The sequence below is a fragment of the Nyctereutes procyonoides genome, unplaced genomic scaffold (genome assembly GCF_905146905.1).
Source record: "Nyctereutes procyonoides isolate TBG_1078 unplaced genomic scaffold, NYPRO_anot_genome, whole genome shotgun sequence".
Classification (NCBI taxonomy): Eukaryota; Metazoa; Chordata; class Mammalia; order Carnivora; family Canidae; genus Nyctereutes; species Nyctereutes procyonoides.
The window spans coordinates 50,455,225-50,472,380 of NW_026575135.1; the positions used below are offsets into that span (position 1 = coordinate 50,455,225).

The following is a 17,156-nucleotide window of genomic DNA, read 5'->3' on the forward strand; positions in this document are numbered from 1 at the left end:
TTCACCTAAATCAAAAATGACAAGTGGTTTTAATCCAGATGCTTATTTTAATATTTTGACAGGTGGGAAAGATTATGTGATGAGCAAGATCATGAGGACATGTCTGAGTAGAGTTTGACAATCATGCCTGATACGTGGTGTTTGTCCACCTTGGACACAGGCAGGAAAGTAATGTTAACTATACTGCATAGTTGCCACTCTGACATAGATGTTCCCTCAGGGAACTTGAGCCAGAAAACCTCCTGGCCATATCCCTCTAACCTTGAAGTACTATGTCTACATTTCATAAAGTTCTATACTACTGAAAGTGGAAAGCTCAATTTAAAATATATAAAATCTAATGCTACATTGTAAGGACCACAGCCTGTCCCCTCCATTATTCCATCAGTGAAAAAGTAAATGGCTTATTAAAAACTGCTTCTCTAAGTTCCTGTTTCCTAGGATAAGTCAACCACCCTATACATTAGAAAACTTAGGAAACATTCTCCATGTTAAAGTTATTTTTGGAGCAGCCTGGGTGGCTCAGCAGTTTAGTGCTGCCTTCGGCCCAGGGCATGATCTTGGAGACCCGGGATCGAGTCCCACATCGGGCTCCCTGCATGGAGCCTGCTTCTCCCTCTGCCTGTGTCTCTGCCTCTGTGTCTCTCATGAATAAATAAATAAAATCTTTATAAATAAATAGTTATTTTTGTAATCAAGTCCCATCCCCTTGCTAATTTCACCTCCCCGCGCTGTGGTGACTGACTTCACATAATTACAATTGTCACCGTTCTCTGCCTACATGGAGGATTTGTGGGGGATGGCAGGAGAGGAGAGAACAGAGTTGAAGAAGGTAGAACAGATTTAAATGTTCGCTCAGCACTCTTGAATCAGGTGGAAGACGCCAAATGGGGCCTCACCCTGAAGCTAAGGCTTCTACTAGCCAAAACATGTATTTAATGCCTCTTCATTCTAATCATGACTAGGACTGACTTTAGCAGAGCAGTTTTTGGACTTATTTCAGGTTTCTGAATGCATTTGTTTAATCAATCAGCAGCTTAACATAGCATGCTGTTTCTAGGTAGGTTTGTTCCAGTGAAACACAGTGTGTTTGGTCAGGTCAACAACCAACAACCCTCTGCAAAGCACACTGGCCTCCTCCCTTTCACAAAGGCCTCCAAACTGCAGATGGAATCAAAGATCAAAGCTACTGAGAAACTGTATCCTCACCCTCTCACCCACTATTCCCATAGCTAAGGAAAACCAAAAAGGTTTCGTGTAAATCTTACCCAAATAGAAGTATTCAGACATACCCCAAATATCAACTTTTCCACAATTTAGTGTTCTACTAAAATCTGTAGTCTTCTCTTGCATTTAACTTTTAGTGCTATACTCAGCTGAAGAGAGCATTTAATAAGACAGGGATATTTTCCTGAACAAGAGAGACAAGATAAAATTTAAAAGAGAAACACATATACTAAAAAATGCTAGTGGGAAATTTTCATACTCCTTTGGAATGTAATTTATGCCATAAAAATGTATTACTGGGGAGACTGGATGGCTCAGTCGGTTAAGCACATGACTCTTGATTTCAGCTCAGGTCATGATCTTGGGTTTGTGGGATCAAGGCCCTTGTGGGACTCGGGGCTCAGCATGGTATCCCTCCCCCTCTGCTCTTGCCCCAGCCCCCTCTCTCTCATAAATTAAATAAATAAATAAATAAATAAATAAATAATAAATAAATATATAAATTTTAAAAAAGAATGTATTACTTGCATAATCAGAACAATAAATATAGCTACTTCTTAAGAATCATAGAAATTATTAACGAAAGGATAGAATTAGCCCTAAAGAAGAAAATCAAGTGCTTTCTTTGGCTAATTGGAGCAAAGTATAGGACTCAGAGGTTTTTATCAGGACCCATTTGTTTATCAACCCCTGGAATCCAGCCAGTCGTCTCACTGTGGCATTTCAGGGTGAGCTCACCACCGACCTCAAAGGAAGCAGGAAACAGTTACAGAGATACAGGGTGGAGACAAGAAGAAATATCAAGCCTTGCAAGTGCATGAGCTTTCACATTATTTTATGTCAAACTTTTCTAACAGGAGAGGAGAACAATGTGTTGAAAGAGGAAAAAAGTAGGGGCACCTGGGGGCTCAGTGGTTGAGTGTCTGCCTTCCACTCAGGCCATGACCCCGGGGTCCTGGGATCGAGTCCTGCATTGTGCTCCCTGCAGGGAGACTGCTTCTGCCTCTGCCTGTGTCTCTGCCTCTCTCTGTGTGTCTCTCATGAATAAATAAAATCTTTTTTTTAAAAAAAGGCAAGTAACTTGTAGTTATCTTGATACAGGAAGTAGTTTTTAGTATGCTTGCCCTCAAACTTGAATTACAGACAGTTTGAATTTCTCCCCTTACTCCTGGCCCCTCTACCTTTGGTGAAAGTGCTAATAAAAATAAAATGGGGAATGCCTGGGTGGCTCAGTGATTGAGTGTCTTCAGCTCAAAGCATGATTCCGGGGTCCTGGGATGGAGTTCCACATTGGACTCCCTGCATGGAGCCTGCTTCTCCCTCTCCTTGCATCTTTACCTCTCTCTGTCTCTCATGAACAAATAAATACAATCTTTAAGAAAAAAATCAAAAAGTAAAATGGCCTGGGCATGAGGCATGGGGGAGACACAAGAGGTTAACTTAATGCTTATAGTTGACCTTATCTTGCAAATGTTAAACACCCTTCAGTAACTGTAGTCCAACAAGTAACCATATTCCACATACATTTCCTTTGAGGACGTATAGCTCAAAGAAGATAAAGGTCTCACTCAGAGTTGTCTATTAACAGGTCAGATTTTCTAATCGAGAGACCTCTCACATGTGGCCATCACCTTACAGTCACTGAGAATACACAAGAAACAGTGAAGGTGCCTTCCGGCCCCAGACTACCACTTCAAAATGGACATCAGGCAGCCTCTTGCAGCACGTAAGTTTGGTTAGCTGGCTTATATTTGCTTTCACTCCCGTAATATTTCCATAAACGCAATGGAGTTTCTTGTGCTCAATAATTCTGAGAGCTCTACTCATGAACTATCACTTGTGTCTCATCTGATTGGTCAGGGCAGGTCGTGTAGCTGAAGCACACACCAAAGGTTGGGAAAGCACCTCTGCCTCCACAGAGACCCGGGAAGGGTGTGGATGCAGGGAGAAAAGAACTGGAAGCACAATCAATCTCAGTCTCCCACGGCTTCCAACAAATTATTTAAATGGGGATGTTTCCACAGAAAATCCCAGGGCTTCATATATCATTAAACATAACAAGAAGGAGGTGCTAACACATGTTCAAATATACAGAAAAACACATATATTAATATAATAGCTATGTATCTACCTCTGATAATTAACAAATTAATACTTTTACACATTTGCTTCTCGTATTTTTATGAATATGAATATTGAATCTTAAATTGAATATTGAATTTTAAATATTGAAATAATTTAATTTTTAAATATTTTAAATATTAAATATTGAATTTCAAAATATGAATATTTTAGAGTTTAGCACTCTGTACGCCTCTCTATAATTCTATTTCCCTCTCTCTTCAAAGGTACCTACTATCCTAAAGTTAATTTGTGCATATTTTTATACTTTTCCTATGTACACAGCCATTCATGAAGCCACAGCCCAGAAGACAGTCACCCAGTCTTATCATTTTCTGTTAATATTTAGTCAGCATTTCCAATAAAATTACTTTCTCCTTCAGATCACTTTTACAAAAGTCCTACATGTGAACCCAATATTCAACTTTGACTTGCTTCATTCTCGTATTTTTTGTGTATCACTAAATTAAAGAAATGAGAGATGCAAGATCCTGAGGCTAAATAATTCAAACCTGGCTCTTTTTCAAAGAGTGAGGGGGTAATTCAAATTATCAGAGGAAGAAACATCCTAAGGAAAGCAAAAGCCAAATGTTTTCCACAGGAGTCTTTCTTTGTGCTGTCTTGATTTCGACTGGTAAGTCAAAAACAATTTTAAAATCTTGGCTAATTTTAAAAAGCAAATTTTAATAAAAGATTTAAAAGCTATTAATATCACAATCACAACAGATACTTATGTAGTTGATTATTGAAAGTGGGCTAGGAAGACTACATGGTTGGGGTTCTCCATGATTTCCACCTGAATGTTATGATTCTTTAGTGAGGGAAACATAAAAGTAGAATGGAGGACTTTAAGGGAAGTCTGTCAATTTAATTGGACAGGATTGGTCTAGGATTTAATTGGTCTAGGATTTAACTGGAACATAATTGGAAAATAAAGTTTGTGTCAGAATTTGATTTCGAGAATTCCTGATAACAGCAACTGGTGTGGATTAGGACAAGGGGAGCACTCCCTTAAGAGTCGTAGCAGGAGAGGAAGATGCGTACATTAATAAATTGTCTAACAAAAAATAAATAAATAAATAAATAAATAAATAAATAAATAAATAAATAAATAGTCTAACATTTGCCTCAATCCCCAGTGATAAATATTAGTACCAAAGTGATGGTATTATATTTCAATCAATATATTGTCTTGAAAGTATAAGACATTTGAAACCCATCTTCTTCTTTTTTTGTCTTTTCACTTTCTTTTTTTATTTTGTATATTTTTTATTGGAGTTCAATTTGCCAACATATAGCATAACACCCAGTGCTCATCCCATCAACTGCCCCCCTCAGTGCCCCTCACCCAGTCACCCTGTCCCCCCGCCCACCTCCCCTTCCACCACCCCTTGTTCGTTTCCCAGAGTTACAAGTCTCTCATGTTCTGTCTCCCTCTCTGATATTTCCCACTCCTTTTCTCTCCTTTCCCCTTTATTCCCTGTCACTATTTTTTAAATTCCCCGAATGAATGAGACCATATAATGTGAAACTCATCTTCTAAAAAAGTATATTTGGATGAGTACTGGGTGTTATACTACATATTGGCAAATCAAACTCCAATAAAAAACATACAAAAAATAAAAAAATTAAAAAAAGAATATACTTAAGTGTCCATATTCTGTAGCTCCTCTCATAGCACTTATTAATGAATAGTAAAATATATTTAAATAAAATCAATAATCAAATTAACTGGTCTTGTTTTTGCTTCTGTTTTGTTAGTGTATTTCAAAATAAAAGGATGAGTTTGTTAACTGCATCTCTCTGTGAATGTTAACATTGGAAATCCGGGAAATTTAATTCAATTAAGTATTTATCTACTGCTACCTACAGAGAAGATGTACCTAAAACAAGTATATACAAAATGCACTGAGCCAGCCCCTCCTCCATACTTTACTGCTATATAATTTTTCATATAATTATTTCTACTCCCTTCATCTTCTTTCTCTCTCTACTCTAGGCTAAATTGGATAGACATGTTCTTATTTCTAGGAATCTCTCACTTCTATTTTTGCAAATATGAAAAAGATTTATTTTAGTGCTAAATACATTTTGCTAGTTCAGAATCTTTTTCTTCTTCAAACATTTTCTTGGATTTGATTATCAGGACTAATAATAAAGGAACATTTCAAAATTACTTTGGAATTTCTAGAATTATTTCTTTGAGCTATGCTGTTCATGTTGGCTTAACTTAAACATAATGGTCCCAAGTAATAAGCAAAGAAAATCTGAAAAGCACAATGTATGCCATTTATTAGTCAATAATCTGAAACAAACTGTAGTGATGGAGATTAATGCTTATAAATAAACACTTTTGCAAATACTCTGTGTGTAATAAAACACATTTTTATGGCCAGGGGAAAAGCTAATTTTACATCTGAATCATGAGTTAAAGGAAAACCTACCCATAACCCACAGAAAGTTAGAAAAAAACTATAGTGAAAGCAGAATTTTTGAATCTACTGAGAGACATAAAAGGTAAACAGAGACTGAAAATAAATGAAGTGAGAAAATTTGCTTCTCATGTTTCTCTTTTTTAGCACTGGCTGGACCATGGGCTAATATCTGTGCTGGCAGGTCTTCCAATGAGATCAGGACATGTGACAGCCACGGTTGTGGCCAGTACACTGCCCAAAGGTATGGAGTTTCACAAAAAGCCCCATAAATTATTATGGTTCTTAACCTCTTTGCTTTCTGTCCTTGTCTCAAGCACTCATAATCATCTCCCTCTGACAGCAGGATTCAGAGATTAATGCAGCTGTACTAGTGTCTTTCTAGAGCAGCTTCCAAGGCCTCTGCTTCAAGTATGGGCTCTGAATTGGGAAAATAGCACGTAATAAAGGGGGGGGGGGCAGGAAATGTAGTGTTTTCCGTCTCAATGGTATCTTGTTGGTTTTTCCAAGGTAAAAATCAACATTACTATCCCATTTTATAGACGAACTGAGGTATCAAAAGGTTAAGGGACCTGCCAAACACAGCTGGAGGTGGTGATGGCTGCACTAATATTTAGGTTTTTGGCTCCTCCTCCCATCACATTGTAGTGTTACCGACCCAGGATGTAGGAGTTCAACATCAGAGGCGGCCTCAACAGGCAATTTATTTCAGACAATAAGGGATACATTCGTGAATTTTCAGTAATGTACAGCACCACCTTGGGGGTGCCACTCTCTGATGAAATAGCCATGTGTCCAATTGCATAATTGGCCTGCATCCTAATTATACTAGAATTCTCACTTAAACCGATACTACTTACAAAGCAATCTCAAACACCTGGAACAAGGTTGTGATAGGAAATATGGAAAAGTGGTCTCTGAATTCCCAGAATTCAGGCTCAATTAGCTCATACCTTAAAGTTTATGCCCTTGACTTATACAATAAGTTATTGGCTCTTCACTTGGAACCTGCTCAGTGTTGCTTTACACATAATTCTAACAATTATCATCAATCTGATTTTTCAGGCACTAGCCTATTAGAAAGAAGAAGAGGCTGGTAAGAGCAAGCATAAAGACAACAGGGAGGGTTGTCAGAGACAAATCTCATAAGCTGGGATCATTTAATGTTTGTGTTCCATTCACTTTAATAACTCAGGAGTTATCACTCACTGTATTAAAATATATATATAGTAAATTATTTTTTAAAAGATTTATTTATTTGAGGGAGAGAGAGAAAGGGGAAGGACAGAGGGAGAGAGAATCCCAAGCAAACTCCATGCTGAGAGCAGAGCCCGACGCAGGGCTCAATCCCACAACACTGAGATCATGACCTGAACCAAAACCAAGAGTTGGATACTTAATCGACTGAGCCACCCAGGTTCCCCAATCGTTTACTCTTGACAGGTTCTTAATCGTTTATAATGACTTCTGAATTACTGAGACAAAAATGAAAGTAATGTGACCCTTTTATGATAAGATTCCCTGCTTATCCCAAGATAAGCAGTCTTGAAGGGATCAAGATTCATGTATCTATAAAATATGCTTACATAGATTGTCTCATTTCCCCAAAATGCCATATGATAGTTACTAAATTCTTAAAGCCTCTCTATATACCAAATACTATCTTAAATGTTTTAATCTTTACAATATGGTTATTACTACCTGCATGGAGGGAAGTTAAAATTGAGATAAAGAAGAGTAAGGAAACTCAGGACATCCCAACAAGTTCTAGTAGTTTCGCGGTTTGACATCCTAGTCTGGGAACAGTGGTCCAATACCACGTTTCTGGGCAATAAAGTTCCCAGGACAGTTCCTCAGTCTGTTCACTCCTATTTACATTCTAGAAATCACAGGCTTCACCAGGGTGTGGATGTCTTGTGTTCTGATGGATCTACTGTGTATGCACCTTTCACCGGAATGATCGTGGGCCAGGAGAAGCCTTATAAAAACAAAAATGCCATTAATAATGGTGTTCGGATATCTGGAAGAGGTAAGAGGTGTTGTACATACCTGGGACACATACTGGAAAATGTCTGATGCTTATTTATTTAATGCATTTGCCGTACACCAAAGTTTCATACTTCCTCTACAATGATAGCATCTAGGCTAGAAAGGACATAGGATACCAAACTAAAACAGCTAATGGGTTTTCAAAGATGTTCCACCTCTTCCTCTGAAATCATCTTCTTGATGCACACTCTCTACCTAACCCCACAACTGACTGAAGGACTTTATTCTTGTGGCCCATGCGGTTTTGCCTAACAGTCTAAAAAAAAAAAAAATCACTTTCAACAGTATTTACTATAATAAATAGATACTTTCATTTACCAAAATCCCACAGTTCAGAGATGTTAGCATTTCTGCAAAAGGTGACTGGAAAAATATTTTCAAAGGCCTGTATGTTCTAGGTAAAGCTGGGTCATCTAGTACTCCAGGTGTTGGGCTTGTTGTTTATCGTTTTTTATTTTTATTTTTTCTTAATCCATTGAGGTAAAATATTCACACAGGCAAGTGTACAAAGCATAAGAATACAGCTCTTAAACTTTCACAAAGTGAATATACCTGTGTAACGAGCCCCCGAATCAAGAAAAAAAAACATTCAACAGCATCCCAAAGACCCTCCTGTACTACCTATACTCATTCTTCTCAGCAACAATAATCACCATCCCACCATACACTAGTTTTCACTTGTCTTGGGAAATGACATAAACAGAATTAAACAGTATGCAGTCTTTTTGTGGGGCTTCTCTCACTCTGCATAATGTTTACAAGATTTGCTTTGCATGCGGTTTTAGTCTCAATGATGTAGGCTGTTCCTTTGTACACATACATCTTCATTTCTGTAATCATCTTTCCCTAGATGGACATCTCAGTCGCATCCGGGCCTAGGCAATGATGAAAATAGTATGAACTTTCCCTGCACATGTTTGTAATGAACATAAATGTGCATTCATGTGGGAGTGGTCCTGGAGGACACTCCCCTCACCCCAGCTGTGAGAAACACTTTGTGAAGGACCTCGCATCCTCAAAGAGCTCTATGGTGGGTGGCTGTTTTCTGGAGGCCCAAAATGACAAGGGAAACTGCTGCCACCAGACAGCGTCCACTTAGTAGGCAAGGCCAAAGTTGGCATGGTTACCCAACAGGCAGCAGAGCTGAAGTGGTAATCAGAACCATCTGAAGCACAGAGATCTGGAGCATTGTCTAGTTAATCACAGTGACCTGAGAGCTGAACAAACGGGCAGCCCACTAAAGCCTTGTTTGTATAAACAGGAAAACTGATGAACAAAATTGTGACTTCAATCATCACAAGAGTGGGTCACAAAACCTCCCCCGGCCTCCCAGACTTGAGCCAGTTTACAGTCCCAGAGCTCCTTGAAAGAAAATGGGACTGAGTCCCTTTGAGGAAGGGCTCTGTCACATGGCCAAAAATTTCTACCATAAACCTTACTTCCAGCTATCCTCAAAGGGACCTGCAGCCATTTAGCTAGATGGCTGTACATTGGGGAAGACAAAATAATTGGGCTTCTCAGAGGTTACTGGACACCCAGTCAAAAATGACACTAATTCTAGACACCCAAAAGTCCGCTGTGGTCAACCAGTTGGACTACAGGCTTCTAGGGTCCAGTGATCAACGTAGTTTTTCATCAGGGCCCATCTGACAGTGATCCCAGTGTGTCCACAAATCCACTCTGCAGCGATTTTCCCAGTTCGGGAATGCTGTGGGAGTGGGAGCGCTGGGTCACTTGGTGTATGTTCCCCTTCAACTTTAGCAGCCACCGCCAGTTTCCCAGAGTAGTACTTCCAATTACATGCCTACCAGGAGTGGATGAAAGTTCCAGTTGCTCCAGTCACAGTACTTGGTGCTATCTATCTACCTTTATCATGTCAACCATTTTGATAAGTACATAGTCGTATCTCATTGTCTTACATTTGCATTTCCCTGATGGCTAATACACTGAGTACCTTTTCATATTTATTGATAACATGGATATTATCTTCTGTGAGGTGCCATTCAAGTATCTTGCCCTGTATTTTCTGCCTTTTTATTAGTATATTTTTTTATATATTGTACATACGAGTCCTCTGTTAGATCTGTGTGTTGTAAATATCTTCTCCCACTTCATGGGCTACCTTTTACTTTCTGTATGCTTTCTTTTAATAAAAAAAATTCTTTTTAGTGCAGTCCAATTTAGTATTTTCCTTTACTGTTAACACATTTTTTCCTTAAGATCCATTGTTCACCCTAATGTCATAAAAATACTGTTCTCATCTGTAAACTTTATTGTTTCATCTTTCATATTTCGGTTTATGATCCCTTTGGGATTGGTAAGGAATGAGATAGGGATCAAGATCTTTTTTCTCATATTGGTAACTAACTGATTCAGTACCATTACCTCCCCTACTGTATTGCAGCATAGTATCTTTTGCCATAAATCATGGTCAGAATATACATACATCTGTTTCTGGTCTTTCTGTTTCATTGGTCAGTGTGTCAATCTTGCAAAAATATGCTGTAGCTTTAAAATACATCTTGATATCTGCTAGTATAAATCTTTCAACTTTTGTCCTTCTTTCAGACTGCCTTGAGAATTCTTGTTCATATGCATTTCCAGATACATAATAGAATCAGTTTATTGATTTCCACCAAAAATTCTGCTGGGACTTTGGTTGGTTTTGTACTGGTTATACAGATCAAATCAAGAAGAACTGATATCAGGGACACTTGGGTGGCTCAGCGGTTGAGCATCTGCCTTCAGCCCAGGGCGTGATCCCGGGGTCCTAGAATCGAGTCCCACATCGGGCTTTCTGCATGGAGCCTGCCTCTCCCTCTGCCTCTTTCTGTCTCTCATGAATAAATAAATAAAATCTTAAAAAAAAAAGGGACTGATATCTTAAAAGTAATGAGTCTTCCAATGAATAAACGCGTTATATCCTGCATTTATTTTGGTCTTCCTGCACTGTTATATTAGTAAGTGTTATACTGGTTTCAGTGTTGAGGCTATGCACATGTTCTGTTTAACATATACATTAGACATACTGTATTTTTTTAAGTTAGTGGCTTTATTTTTTTTAATTTATTTTTACTTATTTATGATAGAGAGAGAGAGAGAGAGAGAGAGAGGCAGAGACACAGGCAGAGGGAGAAGCAGGCTCCATGCCGGGAACCCGATGCGGGACTCAATTCCGGGACTCCAGGATCACGCCCTGGGCCAAAGGCAGGCGCGAAACCACTGAGCCACCCAGGGATCCCAGACATATTGTATTGATTTTGTTTAGAAAAAAAAATTTTTTTTTGGTTTAGATTTTCAATATAGGACTGCCCAATAGGAATAAAAGCCACATATGTAATTTAGAATTTTCTAGTAGTTATACTAAGAACATTTTAAAAAAACAGAGAAAATTAATTTTAATAATGTATTTTATCGGGCAGCCCGGGTAGCTCAGCGGTTCAGCGCCACCTGCAGCCCAGGGCCTGATCCTGGAGACTCAGGATTGAGTCCCAGGTCAGGCTCTCTGCGTGGAGCCTCCTTCTCCCTCTGCCTGTATCTCTACCCCCGCCCCCGTGTCTCTATGAATAAATAAAATCTTTTAAAAAATGTATTTTATCTATTATCATTTCAAAATGCAACATAAAATTACTAATATTTTACTTTTTTGGTACTATCTTCAAAATCCAGCATGCATCATATACTTAAAGTAAGTCTAATTCAGATTAGCTACATTTCTGGGATGCCTGGGTGGCTCAGCAGTTGCCTTTGGCTCAAGGCATGATCCTGGATTCCTGGGATCGAGTCCCACACAGGCCTCCCTGCAGGGAGCCTGCTTCTCCCTCTGCCTCTCTCTCATGAATAAATAAATAAAATCATTTAAAAGAAAAAAGATTACCTACATTTCAAGTGCTGACATATGACTGGTGGCTACCATGGTGGACAGTGCAATTCTAAGGCGTTTCATATGTTTTCTGTCCACTTGACCTGTTTTCACTGACGTCTGTTAAAATCTTCTATTACTAGTGAGTTTCTATTTCTCCCTGTATCTCAGGTAGTCTTTATATACGTGGTTTCTGTGTTATTTGGTGCATGGATGGTTACAACTGCTGTATCTTCCTTGTATTTAGCAGGATACATTGCCCTCCTTTGTCTTGTTTCAGTGATTTTTGGCCTCAGTTCTACTCTCTGATAACAGATTCATAACCCTTGCTTCCCTTATTTCCATTTGCTTGGCAAATCTTGGTCCAGCCCTTAATTTTTCACCCTTTTTTAAAAAAAGATTTTATTTGAGAGAGTGATGGAGCGCACAAACGGGAGGAGCAGAGGGAGAGGGAGAAGCAGATTCTTTGCTGAGCAGGGAGCCGAACGCAGGGCTTGGTCCCAGGACCCTGAGATCATGACCTGAGCTAAAATCAGATGCTTAACTGACTGGGCCACCTGGGTGTCCCTTGCATTGTTTTACTGAATATGGCATAGAATTGCTTTTTGCTTTTCAAGCCAGTAGGAATTTTTTTTAACAGATGATTTAAGATTTATAGATATACCTCATGTATGTGGTCCCAACATTGTCATAATTATAGTACTAAATTAACTCTACTTCTCTATTTGGTGGGTTTTTGTTTTTACTTCCCCCCCCCCTTTTAGTGTTAGTAAGATTTGCATTCTTGTGCCAATTATGACCATTTCTCTTTGTCTTTAAAGTCTAATTATTTTATTAGAATAGGTCTTGGCATTGAAATTATTCTGAGAACAAAATACGTTAACAGTCTCAATTTTCTCAGCAACCTGGTGTTTTTCCGCTGTTCCTCAATGCCTTCGTTAAATGTTCATTTGAATCTATTCTCCCTTGGGCACCTTGCAGTTTTAGTCTTCATTTCTGATATGATTTTGTCATCTTCCTCTATTCCCTTACTGAGTTCAATCAAGTCTCAGTTCTTTTTGTCTTCTCTTCCATTTCTGTTATTTTTTTGAATTTCTGATTCAAGGCTACTGAAACCCAGAAAATAACTAATTTAATTTCCTTTCTTTTAGGTTTCTGTATTAAAATGTTCTACATTAAGCCTGTTAAATATAAAGGTTCTATCAAGAAGGGAGAAAAACTGGGAACTCTACTGCCCTTGCAGAAAGTCTATCCCGGCATACAGTCCCACATACACATTGAGAACTGTGACTTGAGCGATCCTACTATGTACCTCTAAGTAGAAGACAAACGACCAGATCTTTCAAGTTAAAAATCATCTTCTTAAAAATCTGGATGCATATCCTACTCTTCAATAAATTTATGTCCAAATAAAAACATGATGAATGCAAGAAAGAAAATAGAATTTTTATTCCAACTCATTGTCACTTGGATGTTTGATTGTCAACTAATTTCTGAGGGTTCTCTGGTTTTTCTGTCACTTATGGGATCTGACAGGTTTTACTTCTTTGCTTTTTAAAGTTTCTCAGTCCTCAATACATAGGATAAAAAAATATGAATTCCAGCCTCTCTGGACTGCATTTTTGACACTTCTAAAACTAGCTACCTTTCTGCCTGAAAATAAGAAAAAGCCTGAAGCTGTTTTCCTGGTACAAGAATAGAGTGTTGTACCATGCTAGACACATATACATACTTTATAAATATTAAGTGCAAAAACGAATTAAACGTTGAGTACAGGTAAGGAAGGGTTTCAGCAACATCCTCAGGTTTGTCAAACCGGTCAAAGGGTGAGCTGTTTGCATGGATAAGAGAATTTGCTGGTCTTCACATCCATACTTCCCCACACTATATGAGCAGAACATTTTCTAAATTATAAATGATGACAGTTCAAGAAGATACACCAGTAGTCCCATTTCAGTAAGACTGCATTACAGGAAGTACTAGGATGAGAAAGAGGATCTGTCTTAAACTGAAGTATCTCATGAAACCAAGTATCTCATGGAAACTCAGCCTCATCTAGCCAAATGCACACCACAGCCACTTATGTCTACACATCATTTTAAATCTAGATTATTCTTTCCTAGTTACATTGACAACAGGTAGTACGGGGAAGTAAGATCATACAAATGTTCAAAGGACCAGAAATAACTGGCTCCCTAGATTTTAGTTAGTGAGAAATGAGTAAGTTGAATGTATCATTCTGGAAACTTACTATGAGTTTCTGCTTAAATCCTTTTGGAATGTAGAAAACTCTAGCAGAAAGATTCTACTCTTAGTACAGATATGCTAGAGGAAAATATAATTAACTGAGCTTTATTATTAGAGAAGTAGTTGCATTTGTATGCTAGGACAGATGTATAAGAATGTTCATGATATCGCTCTTTGTCATGGCAATCCCTAGAACAACTCAAATGCTTGAGAGTTGATATGAACAAATAAAATGTGATTTAGTCACAGAATGGAATAGTAGACAGTGGTTATAATATATGAGCCTCAGCTAAACATAATAAAATGGATTAAGTCATAGCAATATAATTTTGAGTAAAACAAAAAAGGCCTAAAGATTATATATAGTATGATTCTTTTTATAAAGTCAAAACAATTAAAACCAAAATGTAATTTTTATGAACACACAGTATGTGATAAATGTATAGGAAAAGGAAATCAAGCAAATAATAAATAAGGGAAGCCACACAGAAAAATTTATTTTCAAGTCAATGTTATCACTTCACAGCTGGGAGGTGATTTCATGAGTATTTATGATATATATGATATATGTTATAGTCATAACAAGACTTGCAGGTGGGTGGTCAGGAAGAAGAAAGAGTTAATGATAACCTCAGTTCAGGGTCTTTACAACACGACTGGTATATTCTCATAACCAATTATATATTATTCTCTACCATATCATAACATCTCATGTAAGGCTAACAAATTAAAACTTAATTTTTAGTGTTGTTTTTTTTTTTTTTTTTTTTAATTTTTATTTATTTATGATAGTCACACAGAGAGAGAGAGAGAGAGAGAGAGAGAGAGAGAGAGGCAGAGACACAGGCAGAGACACAGGCAGAGGGAGAAGCAGGCTCCATGCACCGGGAGCCCGACGTGGGATTCGATCCCGGGTCTCCAGGATCGCGCCCTGGGCCAAAGGCAGGCGCCAAACCGCTGCGCCACCGAGGGATCCCAGTGTTGTTTTTTTTTAACTATAACCAATACTGTCTGGTTTGATCATCTACCTTATTGCCAAATAGCTTTCTGTTGTTTCCAGAAATTCAATTTGCTTTCAAAGGACAAAGGCTGTGCTCCCATTGAGAACACAAAATAGGAAACAGTACAGAGACTTTGAAGACAATTTTTTTTTACATCTTTGTCAACACTTGATATTTTCTATTTCTTTTATAAATTTATTTTTTATTGGTGTTCAATTTGTCAACATATAGAATAACACCCAGTGCTCATCCCGTCAAGTGCCCACCTCAGTGCCCGTCACCCCCACCCCCCGCCCACCTCCCCTTCCACCACCCCTAGTTCGTTTCCCAGAGTTAGGAGTCTTTCATGTTCTGTGAAGACAATTTTGAAAGGAACTCTAAAATGTCTGAACAATAATCAACCTTCTTAAGTGATTGTTTTAAAAACCAGACTTGTTACCTGGAACAGAGAACTTCCCCAAGGTAGAGCAAGAACGTTGCCTTCTGCTTAGGACCCCATAAGCACTTTCATATCTGTTGAATGGAAATACAAACTTCAGACTAATGGGACTGCTTTTAGAAAGAGCCAAAATGCAGCGCCCTCTGGTGCATATCTCCAGAGGGCTTTTTAAAAATTTTAATTTCCTTTTCTTTTTATTTATTTTTTAAAAAGATTTTATTTATTATTATTTATTTATTTTTATTCATTCATTCATTCATTCATTCATTCGAGACACACACACACACAGAGAGAGAGAGAGAGAGAGAGAGAGAGAGAGATTGGCAGAGACACAGGCAGAGGGAGAAGCAAGCTCCATGCAGGGAGCCCAAAGTGGGACTCAGTCCCCGGTCTCCAGGATCACACCCCGGCCTGCAGGTGGCGCTAAACCACTGCGCCGCCAGGGCTGCCCTCCTTTTCTTTTTAGATTTGAGGGTCAAAAATGTTCAGCTTAAAGTACTGTTAAGGTTCGAATGACAGAGAGGTGACAGTACTAACCTATTTTTCATTAGAAAGTGACTGCAAAATATACTTTAAAGACTGTATCAGGTATTAGGTTTGATGACTGTAAATAATGCAAACAAAATTAAGTTTTACTTATAAAATGTTTTGAGTTTTCTGCAGAAAAGCAATTTAATGGAAGAACAAGTGGCCATTTTAATCTAGCAGCCTTTCATCTTAAGTAAAAAGTACTTTTCATAGACTTCCAAAATAAATGGAGACATTCTCATTTGATAAAGCATCAAAAATACTCTATTCTCATGTCTTGATTTTGGCTATCCTCAAAATGTTTGCTATTCAATTTATAAACCCAGGAAGTTAGGCCAACTGGGGTCATGTAACTGAGCTCATCAATTTTACTGCATTTTCCTTTGAGTTATTGTAGTGCTTCATTCACTAGGTCCCACAACTAAAGGCCAACATTTAGAGCAGCAAATTGTCCTTCAATGTTCAGGAGGCCACTGGTACTTATTATCACTCTGTTCCAGCAGGTAACAGGGAGAAACTCCACCTGATATCTTCTTAAGTTCTTCTCTGTTTTGCTCTTTAGTGAGACCATTACTGGTATCCCAGCGCCTAAACATTCAGATATATATACTTCCACCCTACTCCTCCACTATACATCATGTTACAGTAATACCCAGTGAGACTGGAGGCTCACCTCTTCAGTATCTCCACCATCACGCTGACCTCCAACCAGCCGGACTCTCCATCTCGGTTATCCCATTTCCTTTATGTTTGTCGTGTTACCCTGCCCAGACCTTGAGTGCCCTTATTATGTTGCTTCCATATTCTCCTGAAATCTTCAGGTATAAATGACATGATATGCAATAGTAACAACTGTCTCTAAGAAACTGATTTTTTAACCAGTACATCAGTTCCACTCACATTTATTGAGGGTATACTAATATGCCACACACTGGTCTGAGAGTCTCAAACACAAAGGAGAAGAAGGGAAGATGTGCATTCTTACAGAGCTCACCGTGAGGATGGACGTGGTACAGTGCTTGCATAAGTACATTCTCTGAAAAAGGGATCTAAAATATGCTCTTTTTAGAAATTACCACTTATAAACCACAAGGTATTCTAATTTCTTTAACAGGTGAGAATATTCAAAGTTTTTTCCTGATTAAAAAATGTTCAAAACTGAAAATAATAAACTTTATTTTTTAGCATAATTGCTTTCTTAGAAAGAAAATTAAGATATTGAGGGAAAATGTTAAAGGAACAATTCTGGG

The 17,156-nt window shown here is 38.2% G+C and overlaps 1 protein-coding gene across 1 annotated transcript; it reads left to right on the forward strand.

Annotated features, from left to right (window-relative positions):
- Nucleotides 1-3,748: 3,748 nt before the first annotated feature.
- Nucleotides 3,749-13,152, forward strand: LECT2 (leukocyte cell derived chemotaxin 2). Its single transcript, XM_055302628.1, has 4 exons — nucleotides 3,749-3,982; nucleotides 5,928-6,024; nucleotides 7,664-7,809; nucleotides 12,843-13,152. The coding sequence occupies exons 1-4, from the start codon at nucleotides 3,937-3,939 to the stop codon at nucleotides 13,007-13,009; spliced, it is 456 nt and encodes a 151-aa protein (XP_055158603.1). The 5' UTR covers nucleotides 3,749-3,936; the 3' UTR covers nucleotides 13,010-13,152.
- Nucleotides 13,153-17,156: the final 4,004 nt, after the last annotated feature.